Source organism: Hemiscyllium ocellatum, chromosome 42, assembly GCF_020745735.1.
Source record: "Hemiscyllium ocellatum isolate sHemOce1 chromosome 42, sHemOce1.pat.X.cur, whole genome shotgun sequence".
In the NCBI taxonomy this organism is placed as follows: domain Eukaryota; kingdom Metazoa; phylum Chordata; class Chondrichthyes; order Orectolobiformes; family Hemiscylliidae; genus Hemiscyllium; species Hemiscyllium ocellatum.
In genome coordinates this window covers 15,364,461-15,382,032 of record NC_083442.1, presented here as the reverse complement: position 1 = coordinate 15,382,032, position 17,572 = coordinate 15,364,461, and the positions used below count along the sequence as shown (strand labels likewise).

The 17,572-nt window shown below is 41.9% G+C and overlaps 1 protein-coding gene across 4 annotated transcripts in view; it reads left to right on the top strand.

Annotated features, from left to right (window-relative positions):
• The window catches only part of znf592 (zinc finger protein 592), a 195,420-nt gene extending 184,346 nt beyond the window's left edge, over positions 1-11,074 (top strand). For 3 of the 4 annotated variants that reach the window (XM_060853610.1, XM_060853611.1, XM_060853609.1), the window contains exons 9-10: positions 4,740-4,875; positions 6,259-11,074. In XM_060853610.1, the coding sequence (XP_060709593.1) occupies positions 4,740-4,875; positions 6,259-6,750 (628 nt within the window). In that variant the 3' untranslated portion in view covers positions 6,751-11,074. The remainder of the gene's footprint in view (positions 1-4,739; positions 4,876-6,258) is intronic. The other variant, XM_060853612.1, reaches the window with a different exon arrangement.
• The last annotated feature ends 6,498 nt before the right edge of the window (positions 11,075-17,572 follow it).

Genomic DNA, 17,572 nt, shown 5'->3' with positions numbered 1-17,572 from the left:
CCTGTATGAAATTAATTCTCATGTCACGTTAGCTCACCAAAGAATACTAATTGCATGAAGTCACACTGTGTAATAATCTAGTTCAGTTGTTAACGCAAAGGAAGAACCAGCATTTGCATAGGACTTTTCACATCCCTCAGTAACCCTAGAGCATATACTAGCTAATTAATTATCTCTGGGATATAGTAATTGGCAACAAGTTTGCCCTTTAACAAGATGCCAGAGGTATTTAAACTGTATTCAGACCCCTCCCTGCTACTTATTGCAAGATAAATACTGGCCAGAGCACCTTCTGTTCATCTTTGAATATTGTCATAGAGTCCTTTACACACACCTGAATGGGCCTTAGTTTAACATTGCATCTGAAAGGCAAAGCCTCAACTTGATTTGAAATATTGAATAATCCCCAAAAAGGTATACAGTGTAAAAGCATAAGTGTGTACTGTAGTTGTAGATCCTGAGGAATATATTGATTGCATGTAAACACTGCATAATGTTTAGGCTCATTTTGTCCTTAGACATGGCACAAAAATGACAAAATCTAACTGTCCTGAATGCCCCTTTGTCTGCACCTCACTTTTTCTTCTGTCATATATATCTACAAATTATTCAGCCACTCTCACTATAAGACCGAAAGGTGTGACCCAGTGTACTCAGAACATTTCGCAACAAACCACACCCAGAGAAGTTCTGAGGGAAACTGCCTCAGTGCAGTTTTACATTGGAGTGAAAGGTTGTGTTAAAACCATGAGGTGGTACTGTGTGGAACAAAGCAATAATGCAAACTGAGATTGCAATTGCTGTAAATCTGAAAATGCTGGAGACGTATGGCTGGTCAGACAGCGTCTATAAAGAGCAGAATAATAAATCCCAGCTTAAGTAAAGAAAGGAGTCATAGATTTGGTGGCTGACATTTACTTAAGGGATTTGTTTAAAAATGTCCATCTCAAAGTTTATTTTAAAGAAAAGAAAGTTTAAAAACTGTATATAGGTTGAGTATCTCAAATCTGGCACCCTCATAATTGAAGACTTGCTCAGTTTCAGATATTTCCAGATTTGGGTATGGGTGGTTGTGCCAAGGGCTATTCCAGTCAAATTGGGGCAGGTTGGATAGCATCAAGGGTCACTTTTGCAGTGGGAGGGACAGAGTACGGCACAAAAACCTGAAGCCAGACCACAACAATGCAGAGCTTGACCAAATTGTCCAGGTGACTTGTAGTTTCCATTTCACTCCCATTCAAATTGACGTATGGATAATTAAAATGATGTCCGATTTACAGACACTGGGTTTTGAGGTAGACAAAACTGTACCTATAAGCTGTCTATACTATTGCAAAAGTCAACATCATGTAAAAGATGCTCTCCTATAAAAGTAATTTTTGACCTAAATAAAGTAAGTAAACATACACATTATGTCAACGGCAATTCTAGTTACTCAAAGAATAAAGTCCAAAACATTTCAAGATCAAAGCAAAATCTTAGAGCTGTTAATGATTTGCTGTGATTGTAAATGAATAATTACCAGCAGTTACATGCTTAAACTTTTCCACATTTAACTTTGTTGTTATTTCTTCAACTTGTTAAAGTGATCATTTTGGTTAATTATTATAAATTCCTTTGTGTTGTTGCTCTACTCTACAATACTGCAGCCCTTTTTTGAGTTTGACTTGCATGTTCACAAATCCATCTCTTGAAAAATATTACCTGAAATAAAAGTTCACCAGATGACGTTTGAACTAAAACTAAATGGTCTGAAAAAAATTAACTTAAATACAGTAAAATCGCAGTAATTTATACAAGCTCAGAATTTTGAAAAAGTCATCACTAAACAATGGGCAAGCTGCCCAAACATACTGAAGCAATGGTAAACTGTCATGATACTGATTAAGGTTGGTCAATATTGGTGAGATTTCTGTTTTCATATTTAGTTAACTGTGAAAATCTTAAATTGATATTTGCACCAAGGGTATATCTAGTGTATGTGCTCAAACTGGAACGGGACTAGGCAGTTTAACCCCTTGAGCTCTTTCAATTAAGCCATGCATCTCCATTCCATTTGTCCTATTCTTATAAACTGTACTTGCTCTTAAATGCAGAGCTGAAAATGTGTTGCTAGAAAACGCAGCAGGTCAGGCAGCATCCAAGGAGCAGGAGAATCGACGTTTCGGGCATGCGCCCTTCAGGAGTCTTGAAGAAGGGCTCATGCCCGAAACGTCGATTCTCCTGCTCTTTGGATGCTGCCTGACCTGCTGCGCTTTTCCAGCAACACATTTTCAGCTCTGATCTCCAGCATCTGCAGTCCTCACTTTCTCCTTGCTCTTAAATGCACCCAATTTAGATACTCAAGCCAGCAGAGGATTCCAGAGACAGCCAAATGTTTGCGTGGTGGATGATGGATGACATTGAGCAAATAACTAGCATATCCTCTTTCCCCCCCCCCCACCTCAGTGCTCCAACCGCCTCTCTCCTTCCTTCTCTCTCTCTCTCTCTCTCTCTCTCTCTCTCTCTCCCCCCCCCCCCCCCACATCCCCCAGCAGAACAGTAAAGAGAATGTCAACAGCATAAGCAAATGGGCAGCCACGTACACAGTCAGACATCTGCAATATATAAACTGTAAAACCCAGAACTTGGCTTTTACCGGGCTGCTATAAAGCCTGAAGAGATTGAGCACAGCTTTCAGAGTCAGAGACTGATGGCTGATAAAGATCTGCAACTTGCATATTATATAATGGTACTTCTGGTATCAAATCTTATGACAGTTCTATTCCAGGAAGTAATTGTGAATCTGCAGCAATCTCAAAGTATTTGAAAGGGATGTACAGTGTCTGAATCATCACCTAGAATTTTGTATGGCTACTTTGAGTGCTTGATTTTGCTTGTTTTTCTATTTCCCTTTCTCACCACCTTTCTTTACGGCAGAGGCCAATGTCTGGAGTTTACAACTCCACAGACAACAGCAACCCTGCAGCACCTTGCCCAAGTTGGGTGTTCCTCATGTACAAGGCAGAACAGTACATGTCAGCAGAATGTTTGTGCGGGTGGAACCAAGCTGAATGCTTTCCTGACCTGATACAACTTCATGTGTCAGTCTGGGTGTGTCAGAGGAGTCAGGGCTCCAGGATGTAGCTATTCTGCGCCATCAAGTGGTCATACCCTGCAAATTGCACCATCTGGATTATTCACATAAAATTCCCATTGTAACTATTACCATAAAGTATAGCATGTCATCATTTTTTTCAATATTTCCATTCTACATTGTTTCATCCACATTTATAATAAATGGTGTGTTGCATCACTGCCTCTGGGCCTAATGTTCCTACCTCAGAACTGAAGAATGCAGAAGATATGTCTTAGCATGGCCAAACAAGTCTATTGTTAATCCTTAAATTCTTCCAAAAAGCCTACGGCAGGCAGTAAGAGAGGGAGACTCTCCTGGTTAGCCAGAACCATATGGTATCTGCACAGAGTCCACATTAAAAGACTCTATAGGGACATTGTTGCTGTTAGCAAGCATCACTCTCATTTGGAGGGACTGTCGCAAACGCACACAACCTCACAAAAATCAAACTATGTAAACAGCACTACCAGCATGCTCCCCTCCAAGTCTCATACTATTACAACTTTCACAGCACAAACACCGCAGAGACTACTCTCTTTTTCTTTCTCTCTCTCTCTCTCTCTCTCTCTCTCTCTCGCCTTATCCTAAAAATAAGTTTCCAACAAGAGCTGCCAAGCCTGCTGAGTCTTTCCAGCATTTTCTTTTGTATTTAAATTTCATTAGTTAGAGGCTATATTTACAATTGGGTACATTTGCATAATAAATTTGCACTTCTGCATTAATAATACAATGATGTGCCCCAACCCAGATATTAAGATCATCACACCTACAAATCCACCATATAAAGAGTTTTGCATAGTCGCCAGGGGTTAGGAATCTATGCTTTCTGTGACTCAGAGCTTGTGTTTTTATTATGATTTCTGTATTGTGCCATTTAACCTGGTGTTTCGGGCTTTTGCCCAAAAAGTCGATTCTCCTGCTTCTCAGATGCTGCCTGACCTGCTGTGCTTTTCCAGCACCACTCTAATACACGGGCAATTTAGCACAGCCAATTCACCTGACTTATACATCTTTGGACTGTGGGAAGAAACCAGAGCACCTGGAGAAAACCCACGCAGACACGGGGAGAATGTGCAAACTCCACACGGACAGTCGTCCAAGACTGGAATCAAACCCGAGTCCCTGGTGCTGTGAGGCAGCAGTGCTAACCACTCAGCCACTGTGCCATATATTCTGTTGTATCTTCTATATATCACCAGTATTTATCTTTTTTATTTGGTTCAGTTTGTGTTTGTTGCAGTAATATATGACAAGTGTCATTATTCCCCTAGCTTTAACAGAGACTCATGTACATGGCTAAATTACCATGCTCAGATTACCAGATGTGCTCATGTCTACTCCTCCTCATGAAGAATTGAATAGGGGAAACTCTCAATTGTGGTCACACAAAAGAGGTTCATTTGGTCCATTGTGTCTATCTCTCCATGTGCCATTTTCCAGCTTTCTCCACAGATGCTGAGTTTCTACAGCAGTGTGTTTTTATTTCAGATTTCCAGCTTCTGTGGTATTTTGATTTTAAATGGAACTATTTTATTGGGTTTGCCTCCTTCATGTTATTGATGGTGGTTGGTAAGTGCCCAGTGCTAGTCATGTATTCAGAATTCCTGTTCATATTCTCCAGGTACTGCACAGATGAAAAGCACTTTTTTGCTAAGCGCTTCATGCTGGAGAAACACATCAACCTAATGCATGGTATTAAGAATCCAGACTTCAACCAGATGCCAAAAGCTGTGCACATGTGCACAGACACAACAGTGGTGAGCTCCTCCCTATTTCTAGATGTCATCTTATAGCAGACTCGTCAGTGGGAAGGTGAGGGGATGTAGGCAAGAAGAGATGCCTCTCAACAGGAGGTGTGGAAATCAGCACCAGGCTGTTGTTAACACATGCACTTTGAGGATTGGCAGTGAGAATGGTCCAGGAAATAAAGCATAGGGTGCGGTTATCTCATTTTCGAGGGCTAGTTTCCAGGATTTGCGGGTTGTTCCTGGTGCATGCGATGCAGGGTTTTTTTTTAAAGTGCCTGGCAAGGCCTGAGTGCTACTGCATTGTTCCCCAACCCTAATTCCCATAGAAACCAAGTGGCTTACTGGGCCATATCAGACAGCAGTTCAGAACCAACCTTATTGCTGTGGGTCTGAAGACACCTATTGGCCAGACTGGGTAAGGAAAGCAGATTTCCTTTCCTAAAGAGCAATAGCAAACTTCTCAATTAGACACCTCAGTGGGAGGAAAATATAGAAGAGGCCTCAGAAATGAAGGATTCATTGATCCCACTCAACCAGCACTATTTTCTAAAGCTATACAGCACTGGAAGCCATCAGCACATTGTGTCTATAATGGCTCTTTCAAAGAGCCAGCCATCTAGTGCCACTGACACTACGACTTTCCCAATGCCCCATAAATTTCAGCATTTCTGGTTGATTTTCCATTCCTCTTTGAAAGCAGCTATTGAATTGCTCTGACAAGATTTTGTTTTATTCAAAGGACATAGGTTGCAGTTGAATGTATAAGTAATGCAGAAGGCATCAACAGGACATGTCAATTTATCAGTGCTTGATGAGCACTGATCTTTTATCAGTCTGAACACTTGGATACTGAATTTAGGATTCCTCTCCGCCCTGCTGAAGCACATTGTTTTATTAGACCACCTCCTGTGCACATGGCATAAGGTGATGCATCTTCACAGATGCAACACCGTGCAAAAATTGTTCTTTAGCAAAAAGTAAAATCAAAGAGCACAGAAAGGTTTGCAAAACAATAGAGGGATTTGTTTATTTGTCATTTTTAAAAAGAGCTATCTTTTATACATTGCCATCGTGAATGGGCCTTTGAAATATAGTGATCTATCCACAGTGTGCACCAGCTATAGACTGTGCTACATTGACACATGCCCCTGACCCCTATGACAGCACCTCCCAAAGCTGAAGAATAAAGGCTGTGTGTGCACAACCACCTCTCAATTTCCCTTCGAAGTCTCTCGGCACCCAGTTGGATGTGTGTCAGAGTACCTTCATAATCACAGGCTAGTGACGTCCAAGTCTCAAAAATGAATAATTTACAAAAAGAAATTGCATTTTATAATATATAAAGTATGTAGAGATGTTGTTCTTAAAGCTAATTGTTATTTTCTGTTTGAGGAGGACTTGCCTGGCAAGCGAATGGCTAGTGACTCAGAAGTGGGTGAGCTAGCCAATTCTGACATCTTGGCATCACTTCCTAAGAAGCTGAAGGTCACAGTGTTCAAGCAATACAGATGTTCCATATGTGGCTACATGACCAAGAGCGAAGCTGACTTTCAGCAGCACATACCTCAGCATAAGTCTGATGGTTCCACCTTTCAGTGTTCCCAGTGTGGGCTCTGTTATACATCTCCACTCTCTCTGAATAGGCACCTCTACATTGTCCACAAACTCAAGGAACCTGAGAAGGTTCATGCAGCCGACGTGGTTCGTGAAAATGGACAAGATGAACACAACAGGGAGTCAAACACTACATCAGAGGAGGACATTGATCTTCAGTGCCAGGTCTGCAAAGATGTTTTTGACAGTGAAATGGCATTGAGCGCTCATGTACGGACTCATGGGATGAGGTTTATACTATCCAAGCAGAATGGAGGATCGGAACAGTGACTGCACCGACACTAAGGGGAGACTTAATAATCCTTCTCCATCCTGAATGAGTCATGCGGTGACCTCCTGAGATAAACTTGCATTCATTGATACATTACACAGCAAGCTGTAGACAAGTGAAGGAAAGTGGTACTTATTCAATGTTATCAGACAAGCTTCTCCCTGTCCTTGTAAAGTTCTATGGAAATGAAATAAGTGTTGCTTCAGGAACCACCATCCTGAAAACGCTATCTTTTTTTCCTTTTTCTTGCTGGTATTGAACAGTAGATTTTATATTTTCTATTACCCGATGCACAAGCAGAACCTCACAGAGAAAGCAAGCCAAAGATGCTTTCTTGCACCCTCCAGCCCTTAACGCCCTCAAACATTTGTGACACGTTTTTACTTGTTATGTGGTTTTGCACTTGCGTGTCTCAGGCCAGCTTCCACTTAAACTCCGCCATGGTCTTGGGTAGCTCAGAAGCTATAATTAAAGTGAGCAGAATCATGTCCGACTGCTTTTGTGTTGGACTGTCAGAATTGGGAATCAAAGGTTCAGTGCTTTTATCTTTGAAGCAAATGAAGTGACTCCAAATGAATGGATGCTCCCTTTTTTAAAAGAAAACATATTGACATTTGTTATGCATGCAAAATGGAGTCACAACATTGAAGTAGCTTATCTTAAATGTCTTGTCTACCCAACCCTTGTTTAGAAGTAAGTATACTGAGTGTAACTCTGCAATCAGTGGTGATGTCCTTTTTTGTCACCCTTTTCCTTTTTGTGTGTTTTGTTGGGCTGGCAACCTCTGGGGTTAATGTTTTTCCTCCTTTGTAACTTTTCAGGTTTGTTTCCTCCAGTCTGTGTGCCCGTTGCTCTAGTGACAAAGCACAGCATCATTCCACTCAGACCATATCTGCAGCACATACTCTTGAGTGCTCTTGTTGTAGTGAACAACACAGGCATGGTGAATTACGTCTGACAGTTACTCACTAAACTCCTACTTAAAAATCACTTCACTGACTTTGTTTCCATCTTGAGGTCCAGAGCTCTCATACGTTGCACCCCTATAAAACAATGTGAAAAGCATTACTCAAAAATGAGTCGTGCAGTATTTTAACAGACATTTGAGGATGGTTCAAGATTATATCAATGTAGGTGTAACAAATCCTATAAAATCACACTTTGATGTTAAACTGGAGGCAAAGCTACTTTAGACTTACAGCATAGAAACAGACCCTTTGGCCCATTAAGTCAGTACTGGCACCTTTACCTGCATGAGCCATCTAACCTAACCTAGTAGAAGTTTAAACATAACTGCAGACCCATTGGTTTTACTCCCATTCCTGAGGGAGTGCTATGCTTTGTGGATGGAGAAGGCAATGGAGCACTGTTAGGGGAGTGGCTCGGTGTGTTATGTGTAGCCTGAGACCCCAAAGCTGCTCATAAAGGCCAGGTGACCTCTTCAGAATGGTTCGAATTTGCCCAAAAGTGGGGACACAGCTACGAAGTGAGAGGAAAAGCTAGTGTAACATTCACAGCTTTTACAAAGAAAAAAACACAGCATATTGGAATCAACATTGGAAAGATTGGACTAATGTTGGACTTTGGTCTTCGTTTACTGAGGGCAAGCTGGTTAAGCATAATTTCAATAATGTATATTTCTGAAATCTGGAAACATCCCATTTCCTATTAATTTGCAACACCCCTTCATCATGTTGAAAGATTTCCCACAAACTCGAGCCACTAGAATTTTAAGTGAGATTTGCGATTTACATTGTGTCATGTGAATGTGTAATTAAAATGACTGAATTACTCCAGGACCATAATTTAATTATTATCTTCTGAGAGTGTGCAACACTTGCATTTGGCCCTAGGAGGAGTTACCTGCCTGACATTGCTGATTTGTTGAGCCTATAGTGGTACTCTGTGCATCAAACACTGGCAAAGGTGCAGGTACCTTACAGAATCCATGTCCAGAATTTGACTGGATTTTTACAAGGGTTGGATTCCACACAGACATCAGTTCAATGCCATTCAGCCAAAATTCCAGTTCTGTTCACATTTAGACTCTTTCAGTCAGGTGTTTTGCACCATTTACTGTTCCATTGAGATGTAAGGTGCAAGATGTTGGCTTTGCAAGGGCAGCAGTTAGTAGCACTGTCTCCAAATGTGAGATCTACTTTTAGTTAAAACTATGTGATTAGTGATAACTATACCATCAACTATTACCCATTATTCTGTCTGTTAAACTAAGTCATCAGGGAAGTTACTCGAGCATGCAATAGGTTTCATAGAAAAAATGTATTAGAACAGAAATTAATTTTTGACACTGGGTTAGTTATTTTGAATTTGTACATGGCAACATGGTGGCTCAGTGGTTAGCACTGCTGCCTCACAGTGTCAGAGACCTGGGTTTGATTCCAGCCTTAGGCAACTGTCTGTGAGGAGTTTGTGCATTCTTCCTTTGTCTGCGTGGGTTTCCTCCCACACCCAAAGATGTACAGGTTAAGTGGATTAGCTATGGGAAATATGAGGTTACAGGGATAGGGTGAGGGGTAGGTTGCTCTTCGGAGGATTGGCGAGGACTTGATGGGCCAAGTGGCCTGCTTCCACACTGTAGGGATTCTATGAGTCTAGTTAAAGAAGTCCCACTACTTCCCAGTCATTGGTCAGACATTGGGCCCACTGTTTGCATTCTGTGTGTTACAGAAGTTTATTTTGCATCTGCAAAGCAAAGATCGGACTCTGGTGCTGGCGACCAGAGAGTTGCACGAGCCACTGAAACCATTCCTTTCAATTAAATGAATTTCAAATAAATTACCAATTATCTAGCACTTGTGTTAGGTTGAAACCTGATGTTCAAGGTACAGAGAAGACCTCTGAATTGTGCAGATTTCTTCACGTGGTTTAATTATTTAATCTCACATTGTTCTTCATGTTGAATGGAGATTATGGAAATGACAAGCAGGCTGAGGTGGATGTAAACTGGCTAAGCCCGTACGATGCAGCAAACTGACTGGACTTTCCATTGTCTATCCATTTTCCTTCTCCCAAGTTACAGGAAGTAAGAATGGGGATCTTGTTGGTTTGAAAGGTGCTTTTCTTGTTGCACAAGGCTGCACACTGACTTGTTTGCTTTTTTTCAGTCTCTCCATGCCCATTGAAAGGAATGCCCAGTGATCCCATTCACCTTGCTGTAAATCATTTCAGAGTATCGCTGAAGCCATTTAATGACAGCATCCCTCACTTCCCCGAGCCCCCTCCCTCCCCACCACCTACCCCGGGACAAGTAACATGTTCCTCTGTGTCTGCTCACGCCTTTTAAGCAGACACTGTAGAATGTATGAGATTGAGTCAGAGTCTGTGCCAAGATTTCCTTCATAAATGGGCTGTGCCACGAGGAAGGATGCTTATTAACTGGCTTATGCACTGCCATTCTCACTGCTATCCATGCGAATGGCACTAAAGTAATTTACAGGAGGATCAAATAAAGTATTTTAAAAATTAAAAGAAACAGAACTAATGTAATTCCCTGCTTAAATGACCACTGTACTGTACCTTACTTAAATTTTATAAAATTAGTTTCTTTAAAGAAAAATGTATCTCCCATATTACTCAATTTTATAAATTACTTTGGAGATTTATATTTAATTGTAGTCATATTGACTAAAATTTTCACGTGGACTTCCTATTTAAGTGCTGTACTACCTTACGCTGTTGTGTTCACGTGACCTTATATTATTACACTTAAAGGGTGTACCCCAGACTCTGAGCACAATTTTGTCAAGAACTCACTCTCCTCTAAAGAAGTATTCATTTTAATTGATTTCATTTACATAGTGCAGTTCTTGCTAAGTTGCATCCTCTTGATATGGACAGTAACTTACTTGTTCCCAAGAGGTGGTTTACTTATATTTACTACGTAGAAGAAATTAGTAAATCTGGATAATGCAAGGAGCTGGATATAGAAAGGGTTTTAATCATTGTGCATCAATTCAGAGTCTGGAGTCTACCTTTAATATTTTTGAGCCAGAATTCAGCTTTATTATTTACAGATAAAATAATTTAAAATATTTATCTTACGGAATTCAGCTCTGTTCACTTCCTTATTTCACTGTTTTTGATACAACGTATAGACATTTGTACTTTTTGATAAATGTGTACAGTAGCGTGTAGAAAAACATTTTGCAAAGTAACCTGTGTAGTTTGTTAAGGGTAGGTCTACATATTATCAGGGATTTTTCCCACCCCAAGCCATCACCTCTCTATTTAATCTGCATTGGCCTCTGTGCCTTCTTATTATGTTTACTTAAAATATTTCAAATAAAAGCAACAGAAAGTTAATTTTTAACAGCTTCTTGATCAGTTTGTTGTCTTTATATGCATGTAATCCACTGGCTAAATATTTAGCAGCTATCTAGTGGCAGTGGTCGTGGTAAGAACCAAACATGTGAAATATGATGTTCTAGTTAAAGGCATTTGCTTTAGTGCTGCAGAGTTTAACACCTGAAGAGTAATGAATTTATACAGAGACTGCAGACATTATGGCTCCTGTTTTTTGTGTTACTCTCAAACGAGGGGAACTTGGGGTCTGCGTCCATAGATCCTTCAAAATTGCTACCCAAGTTGATGGGGTTGTTAAGGCTTATGGGGTGTTGGCTTTCGTGAGTAGGGGGATTGAGTTTAAGAGCCACGAGGTTATGCTGCAGCTGTACAGAGCCCTGGTTAGACCACACTTGGAATATTGTGTTCAGTTCTGGTCACCTCATTTACAGGAAGAATGTGAAAACTTTAGAGAGGGTGCAGAGATTTACCAGGATGCTGCCTGGACTGGAGGGCATGTCTTATGAAGAAAGGTTGAGGGAGCTAGGGTTTTTCTCATTGGAGTGAAGAAGGATGAGAGGTGACTTGATAGAGGTGTACAAGATGATGAGGAGCGTGGATCGACTGAATAGCCAGAGACGTTTTTCCAAGGCAAAATGGCTATCACGAGGGGGCATTACTTTAAGGTGATTTGAGGAAGCTTTAGGGGAGATGTCAGAGGTAGGTTCTTTACACAGAGAGTGGTGGTGCATGGAATGCACTGCCAATAGTGTTAGTAGAGTCATACATTTGGGGCATTTAAATAACTCTTGGCTAACCAAATGGAAGATAGTAAAATGAAGGGCATGTAAGTTAGTTTGATCTTAGAGTAGGATTAAAAAGTCAGCACAACATTGAGGATCAAATGGCCTGTACTGTCCTGTGCTGTTATCTCGCCTATAAATGTTTAGGACTATTGTGTAAAAGAACTTTCAAAGTTGTGACAATCCTAGAATAAGAACAAAGAAAAACTACAGCCAGGAACAGGCCCTTCAAGCCTGTGCCGATCCAAATCTACTATCTAAACCTGTTGCCCAATTCCTAAGCATCTGTACCATTCTGCTCCCCACCTACTCATGCATCTGTCCAGATGCATCTTAAATGAATCTACTATGCCTGTCTCTCCCACCTCTGCTAGCAACGCGTTCCAGACGTCCACCACCCTCTGTGTGAAGTACTAGCCACGTGTATCCCCCTTAAACTTTACACCTCGAAACCATGACCTCTTGTTATTGAATCCTTCATCCTGAGAAAAAGCCTGTCTTTATCCACCCTGTCTATACCCTTCATGATTTTGTAAACCTCAATCAGGTCTCCCCTCAATCTCTTTTTTTCTAATGAAAACAAACCTAACCTACTCGACACTTCTTCATAGCTAGCACCTTCCATACCAGGCAACGTCCTCGTAAACCTTCTCTGCACCCTCTCCAATGCATCCACATCCTTTTGGCAATGTGGCGACCAGAACTGTACACAGTTTTCTAAATGCGGCCAAACCAATGTCTTATATAATTTTAACATGACTTGCCAGCTTTTATACTCAATACCCCGTCCAATGAAGGCAAGCATACTATATGCCTTCTTGACCACTCTATCCATCTGTGCAGCAACCTTCAGGGTACAATGAACCTGCACTCCCAGATCTCTCTGCTCATCAACGTTTCCTGAGGCTCTTCCATTCATTGTATAATTCGCTGTAGAATTGGTCCTGCCTAAATGCATCACCTCACATTTGTCTGGATTGAAATCCATCTGCCACTTTTCCGCCCAACTCTCCAGTCTATCTATATCCTCTTGTATTCTTTGACAGTCCCTTATGCTTTCTGCTACTCCACCAATTTAAGGGTGGCACGGTGGCACAGTGGTTAGCACTGCTGCCTCACAGCGCCAGGGACCTGGGTTCGATTCCCGCCTCAGGCGACTGACTGTGTGGAGTTTGCACGTTCTCCCCGTGTCTGCGTGGGTTTCATCCGGGTGCTCCGGTTTCCTCCCACAGTCCAAAGATGTGCGGGTCAGGTGAATTGGCCATGCTAAATTGCCCGTAGTGTTAGGTAAGGGATATATGTAGGGGTATGGGTGGGTTGCGCTTCGGCGGGTCGGTGTGGACTTGTTGGGCCGAAGGGCCTGTTTCCACACTGTAAGTAATCTAATCAATCTTCGTGTCATCTGCAAACTTACTGACCAGACCAACAGTGCCCTCTTCCAGATCATTTATGTATGTCACAAACAACAGTGGCCCCAACACTGACCCCTGTGGAACACCACTGGTCACCTTTCTCCATTTCGAGAAACTCCCTTCAACTACTACTCTCTGTCTCCTGTTGCTCAACCAGTTCTTTATCCACCAAGCTAGAACACCCTGCACACCATGTGACTTCACTTTCTCTACCATGGGGAACCTTATCAAACGCCTTACTAAAGTCCATGTATATGACATCAACAGCCCTTCCTTCATCTATCAACTTGGTCACTTCCTCAAAGAACTCTATTAAGTTGGTAAGGCACAAAACCATGTTGTCTATCACTGAAAGGCCTATTCTTATCTAAATATAAATAGATCCTATCCCTCAGTACCCTCTTCAGCAACTTTCCCACCACTGACGTCAGGCTCACTAGTCTGTAGTTAACCGGAATGTCCCTACTACCCTTCTTGTACAGGGGGACAACTTGGGCAACCCTCCAGTCCTCCAGCACCTCACCTGTGTTTAAGGATGCCACAAAGATATCTGTCAGGGCCCTAGCTATTTCCTCTCTCGCCTCCCTCAGCAACCTGGGATAGATCCTATCCGGTCCTAGGGATTTGTCCACTTTATTAATCTCTAGCCTACCCAACACATCTTCCCTACTTATGTCAACGTGGTCCAGACTAATCAAACTTCTATCTTTAATCTCAAGATTCATGATATTGCTCTCCTCAGTGAACACTGATGCAAAGTAATCCTTTCCCTAGTTACCCGTTTGCTTCTTATATAAGAATAAAATGTTTTGGGATTCTCCTTAATTCTACTCGCTAAAGCTATTTCATGACCCATTTTTGCCCGCTTGATTCCTCGTTTAAGACTTGTCCTACTCTTCCGCTATTCCTCAAGGGCCCGTTCTGTCCTAAACTGCCTAGACCTTATGTACGCTTCCATTTTCCTCTTGGCTATTTGTACAATTTCTCCTGTCATCCACGGTTCACGGAATCTTGCCCTTCCTATCCTTTGCCTTCAACGATATCCTGCACTACCTTGGAAAGCCTCCCACATATGAAATGTGAACTTCCCTTCAAATACCTGTATCCAATCCACATTTCTGAGCTCCTGTCTAATTTTCATATAATTGGCCTTGGCCCAGTCTTTTATTAGATTAGATTCCCTACAGTGTGGAAACAGGCCCTTCAGCCCAACAAGTCCACACTGACCCTCCAAAGAGCAACCCACTCAGACCCCTTCCTCTACACTTACCTCTGACTAATGCACCTAACACTACGGGCAATTTAGCATGGCCAATTCACTTGACCTGCACACCTTTGGTCTGTGGGAGGAAACCGGAGTACCTGGGGGAAACCCACGCAGACACGGGGAGAATGTGCAAACTCCACACAGACTGTTGCGGGACGCTTCCCTTAGGACCACTCTCATCTTTAACGAGTATTCTAAAACTTACAGAATTTTGGTCACTGTTCCCAAAGAAATCCCCCACTGCAACTTCTACCCTCTGTCCTGGCTCATTCCCTTGTACCAAGTCTAATATGGCCCCTTCCCTCGTCGGACAATTGACATACTGCTCTAGAAAACTCTCCTGGACGCTTCTTACAAATTCTACCCTACCCAGACCTCTTATGCTAAGTGATAGGATATATGAATAGAGCGGTTAGCATAGCAAATGTGATTCTGGGCTTCGTGGAGTTCAAAAGCAGGGAAATTATACTGAATCTTTTTAAAGCTCCTGTTTGGCCATAACTGATGTATTCTGTCCAGTTCTAGGCAGGAAGTGAGGGTCTCTAGTGCAAAAGAAATTTACCAAAATACTTCCAGGGTCAAGGATTTTAGTAACAATGTTGGTTAGGAAAATGAGGATTATTCTTGCAGCAGAGCGATTGAGGATAGATTCGATAGAGTTGCACATGATTAGATAGAATAGACAAAGAGAGGATGCTTAATTAGCTACAAGTTCAGGCAACACATTTAAAGTTTTGGGCAACAGAGTTAGGGTGAATGAGAAGAAGAAATGTTTCACACAGTTCGTGGTAAGTACCTGGACACTCTGCCTTCAAGGATTGAGAGATGGGACAAATGGCCTGTTTTGATTCTGTGAGTAGCCATGATAAGTTAGCTGTCTGTATTTTCAGTGGAGGTTGGGCGTCAAAATTCTGATTGCTTTGAGTTTTAAAGGCTTTTCAGACCAATCTTCTCTGGATAAAACAGTTTGAGCCTGAAAAATCTTTTCCTCTATCTTCCCCTGCGCGCTCTGCTCACACACAATGGCTTTGTCTCAATAACTAACTTAAATTTACCTTTAAAAAATATTGTTTTTGCTGACAATGTTGTCTGATAACAGTAGCTGTTATTTGTTACCTGTTTATATCCATAGCAAAAGAAAAAAACATCCTTTTGTACTGGATAAGTTTCAAACAACTTAATCACAGAATGTTACAAGGTTGAACTCTGTGTTCTTCCAGCTCTGGCATCTCATGCTTCTCCAGCTTCCTTCACTTAGTGTTGGCAACTCTGTCATTAATCTCTAAACCTCTGAGCTCAGGAATAGATTCCCTAAACCTCTCCACCTCTCTCCTCAGTTTGTCCAGATGCCAATTCTTTTGGCTTGGTCTTAATTTTTGTCTGATTACCTGATTATTTTGCCTGGAGCCTCACAGGCTGAGGAGTGACCTTAAAGGTTTATAAAATCACAAGAGGCATGGATAGAGTCAATAGCCAAGGTCTTTTTCCCAGAATAGGGGAATCCAAAACTAGTAGGAAGGGTTGAGAAGGGAAGGAGCCAAATGCTGGCAAATGGGACTAGATTAATTTGGGATATTTGGTTGGCATGAACAAGTTGGACTGAAGGGTCTGTTTCCATGCTATGACCTCCTTGTGAAGTCTCTTGATTGTATTTTTCTACAGTAAAAGTTAAATGCGTCAATGTTGAGCATTTCAACATTTTGAAATGCTTTAGTTATGCAAGAAGGTAATCTGATGCTTCCTTTCTTTCTAACCACAGCTATCATTCCATAGAGTGCCTTTGGGATTTTTTCCCAGTGCTGGAACATTCCCAGTCATTCCAACCTTTGTTTCTCTTAGAGCAAAATTTCCAGTGTCACTGAGATGACTCCACCTACAATCGATCCATATGTTGTAGATTCACAAGATATAGGAGCTGGAGTATTCACGTATCTGTCCAAATGGCTCTTAAATGTTGTAACTGTACCTGCATCTACCATTTCCCTTGGCAAATCATTCCACATACGAATCACCCTCCATGTGAAAACGTTGCCCCTCAGGTATCTTTTAGAGCCAACTCCTCTCACCTTTAGGGCCATCTAGTTTTGAAATCCCCAACCCCAGCGAAAAGACCTTGGCTATTTCCCTTGATAATGCCCCTCATGAATTTGTGGACCTCCATAAGGTTATCCCTCAATCTCCTACGCTCCAGTGAAGAAAGGCCCAGCCTATTCAGCCTCTCCTTATAGAACATAGAACAGTACAGCACAGAACAGACCCTTCAGCCCACGATGTTGTGCCGACCACTGATCCTCATGTATGCACCTTCAAATGTCTGTGACCATATGCATGTCCAGGAGTCTCTTAAATGTCCCCAATGACCCTTCGTCCACAATTGCTGCTGGCAACGCATTCCATGCTCTCACAACTCTGTGTAAAGAACCCGCCTCTGACATCCCCTCTATACTTTCCCTCAACCAGCTTAAAACTATGACCCCTCATGTTGGTCATTTCTGCCCTGGGAAATAGTCTCTGGGTATCGACTCTATCTATGCCTCTCATTATCTTGTACACCTCAATTAGGTCCCCTCTTCTCCTTTTCTCCAATGAAAAAAGTCCTAGCTCAGTCAACTTCTCCTCATAAGATAAGCCCTCTAGTCCAGGCAGTATCCTGGTAAACCTCCTCTGAACCCTCTCCAAAGCATTCACATCTTTCTTATAATAGGGCGACCAGAACTGGACGCAGTATTCCAAGTGCAGTCTAACCAAAGTTTTATAGAGCTGCAACAAGATCTCACGACTCTTAAACTCAATCCCCCTGTTAATGAAAGCCAAAACACCATATGCTTTCTTAACAACCCTGTCCACTTGGGTGGCCATTTTAAGGGATCTACGTACCTGAACACCAAGATCTCTGTTCCTCCACACTGCCAAGAATCCTATCCTTAAACCTGTACTCAGCTTCCAAAATGCATCACCTCGCAGTTATCCAGGTTGAACTCCATCTGCCACCTCTCAGCCCATCTCTGCATCCTGTCAATGTCCCACTGCAGCCTAC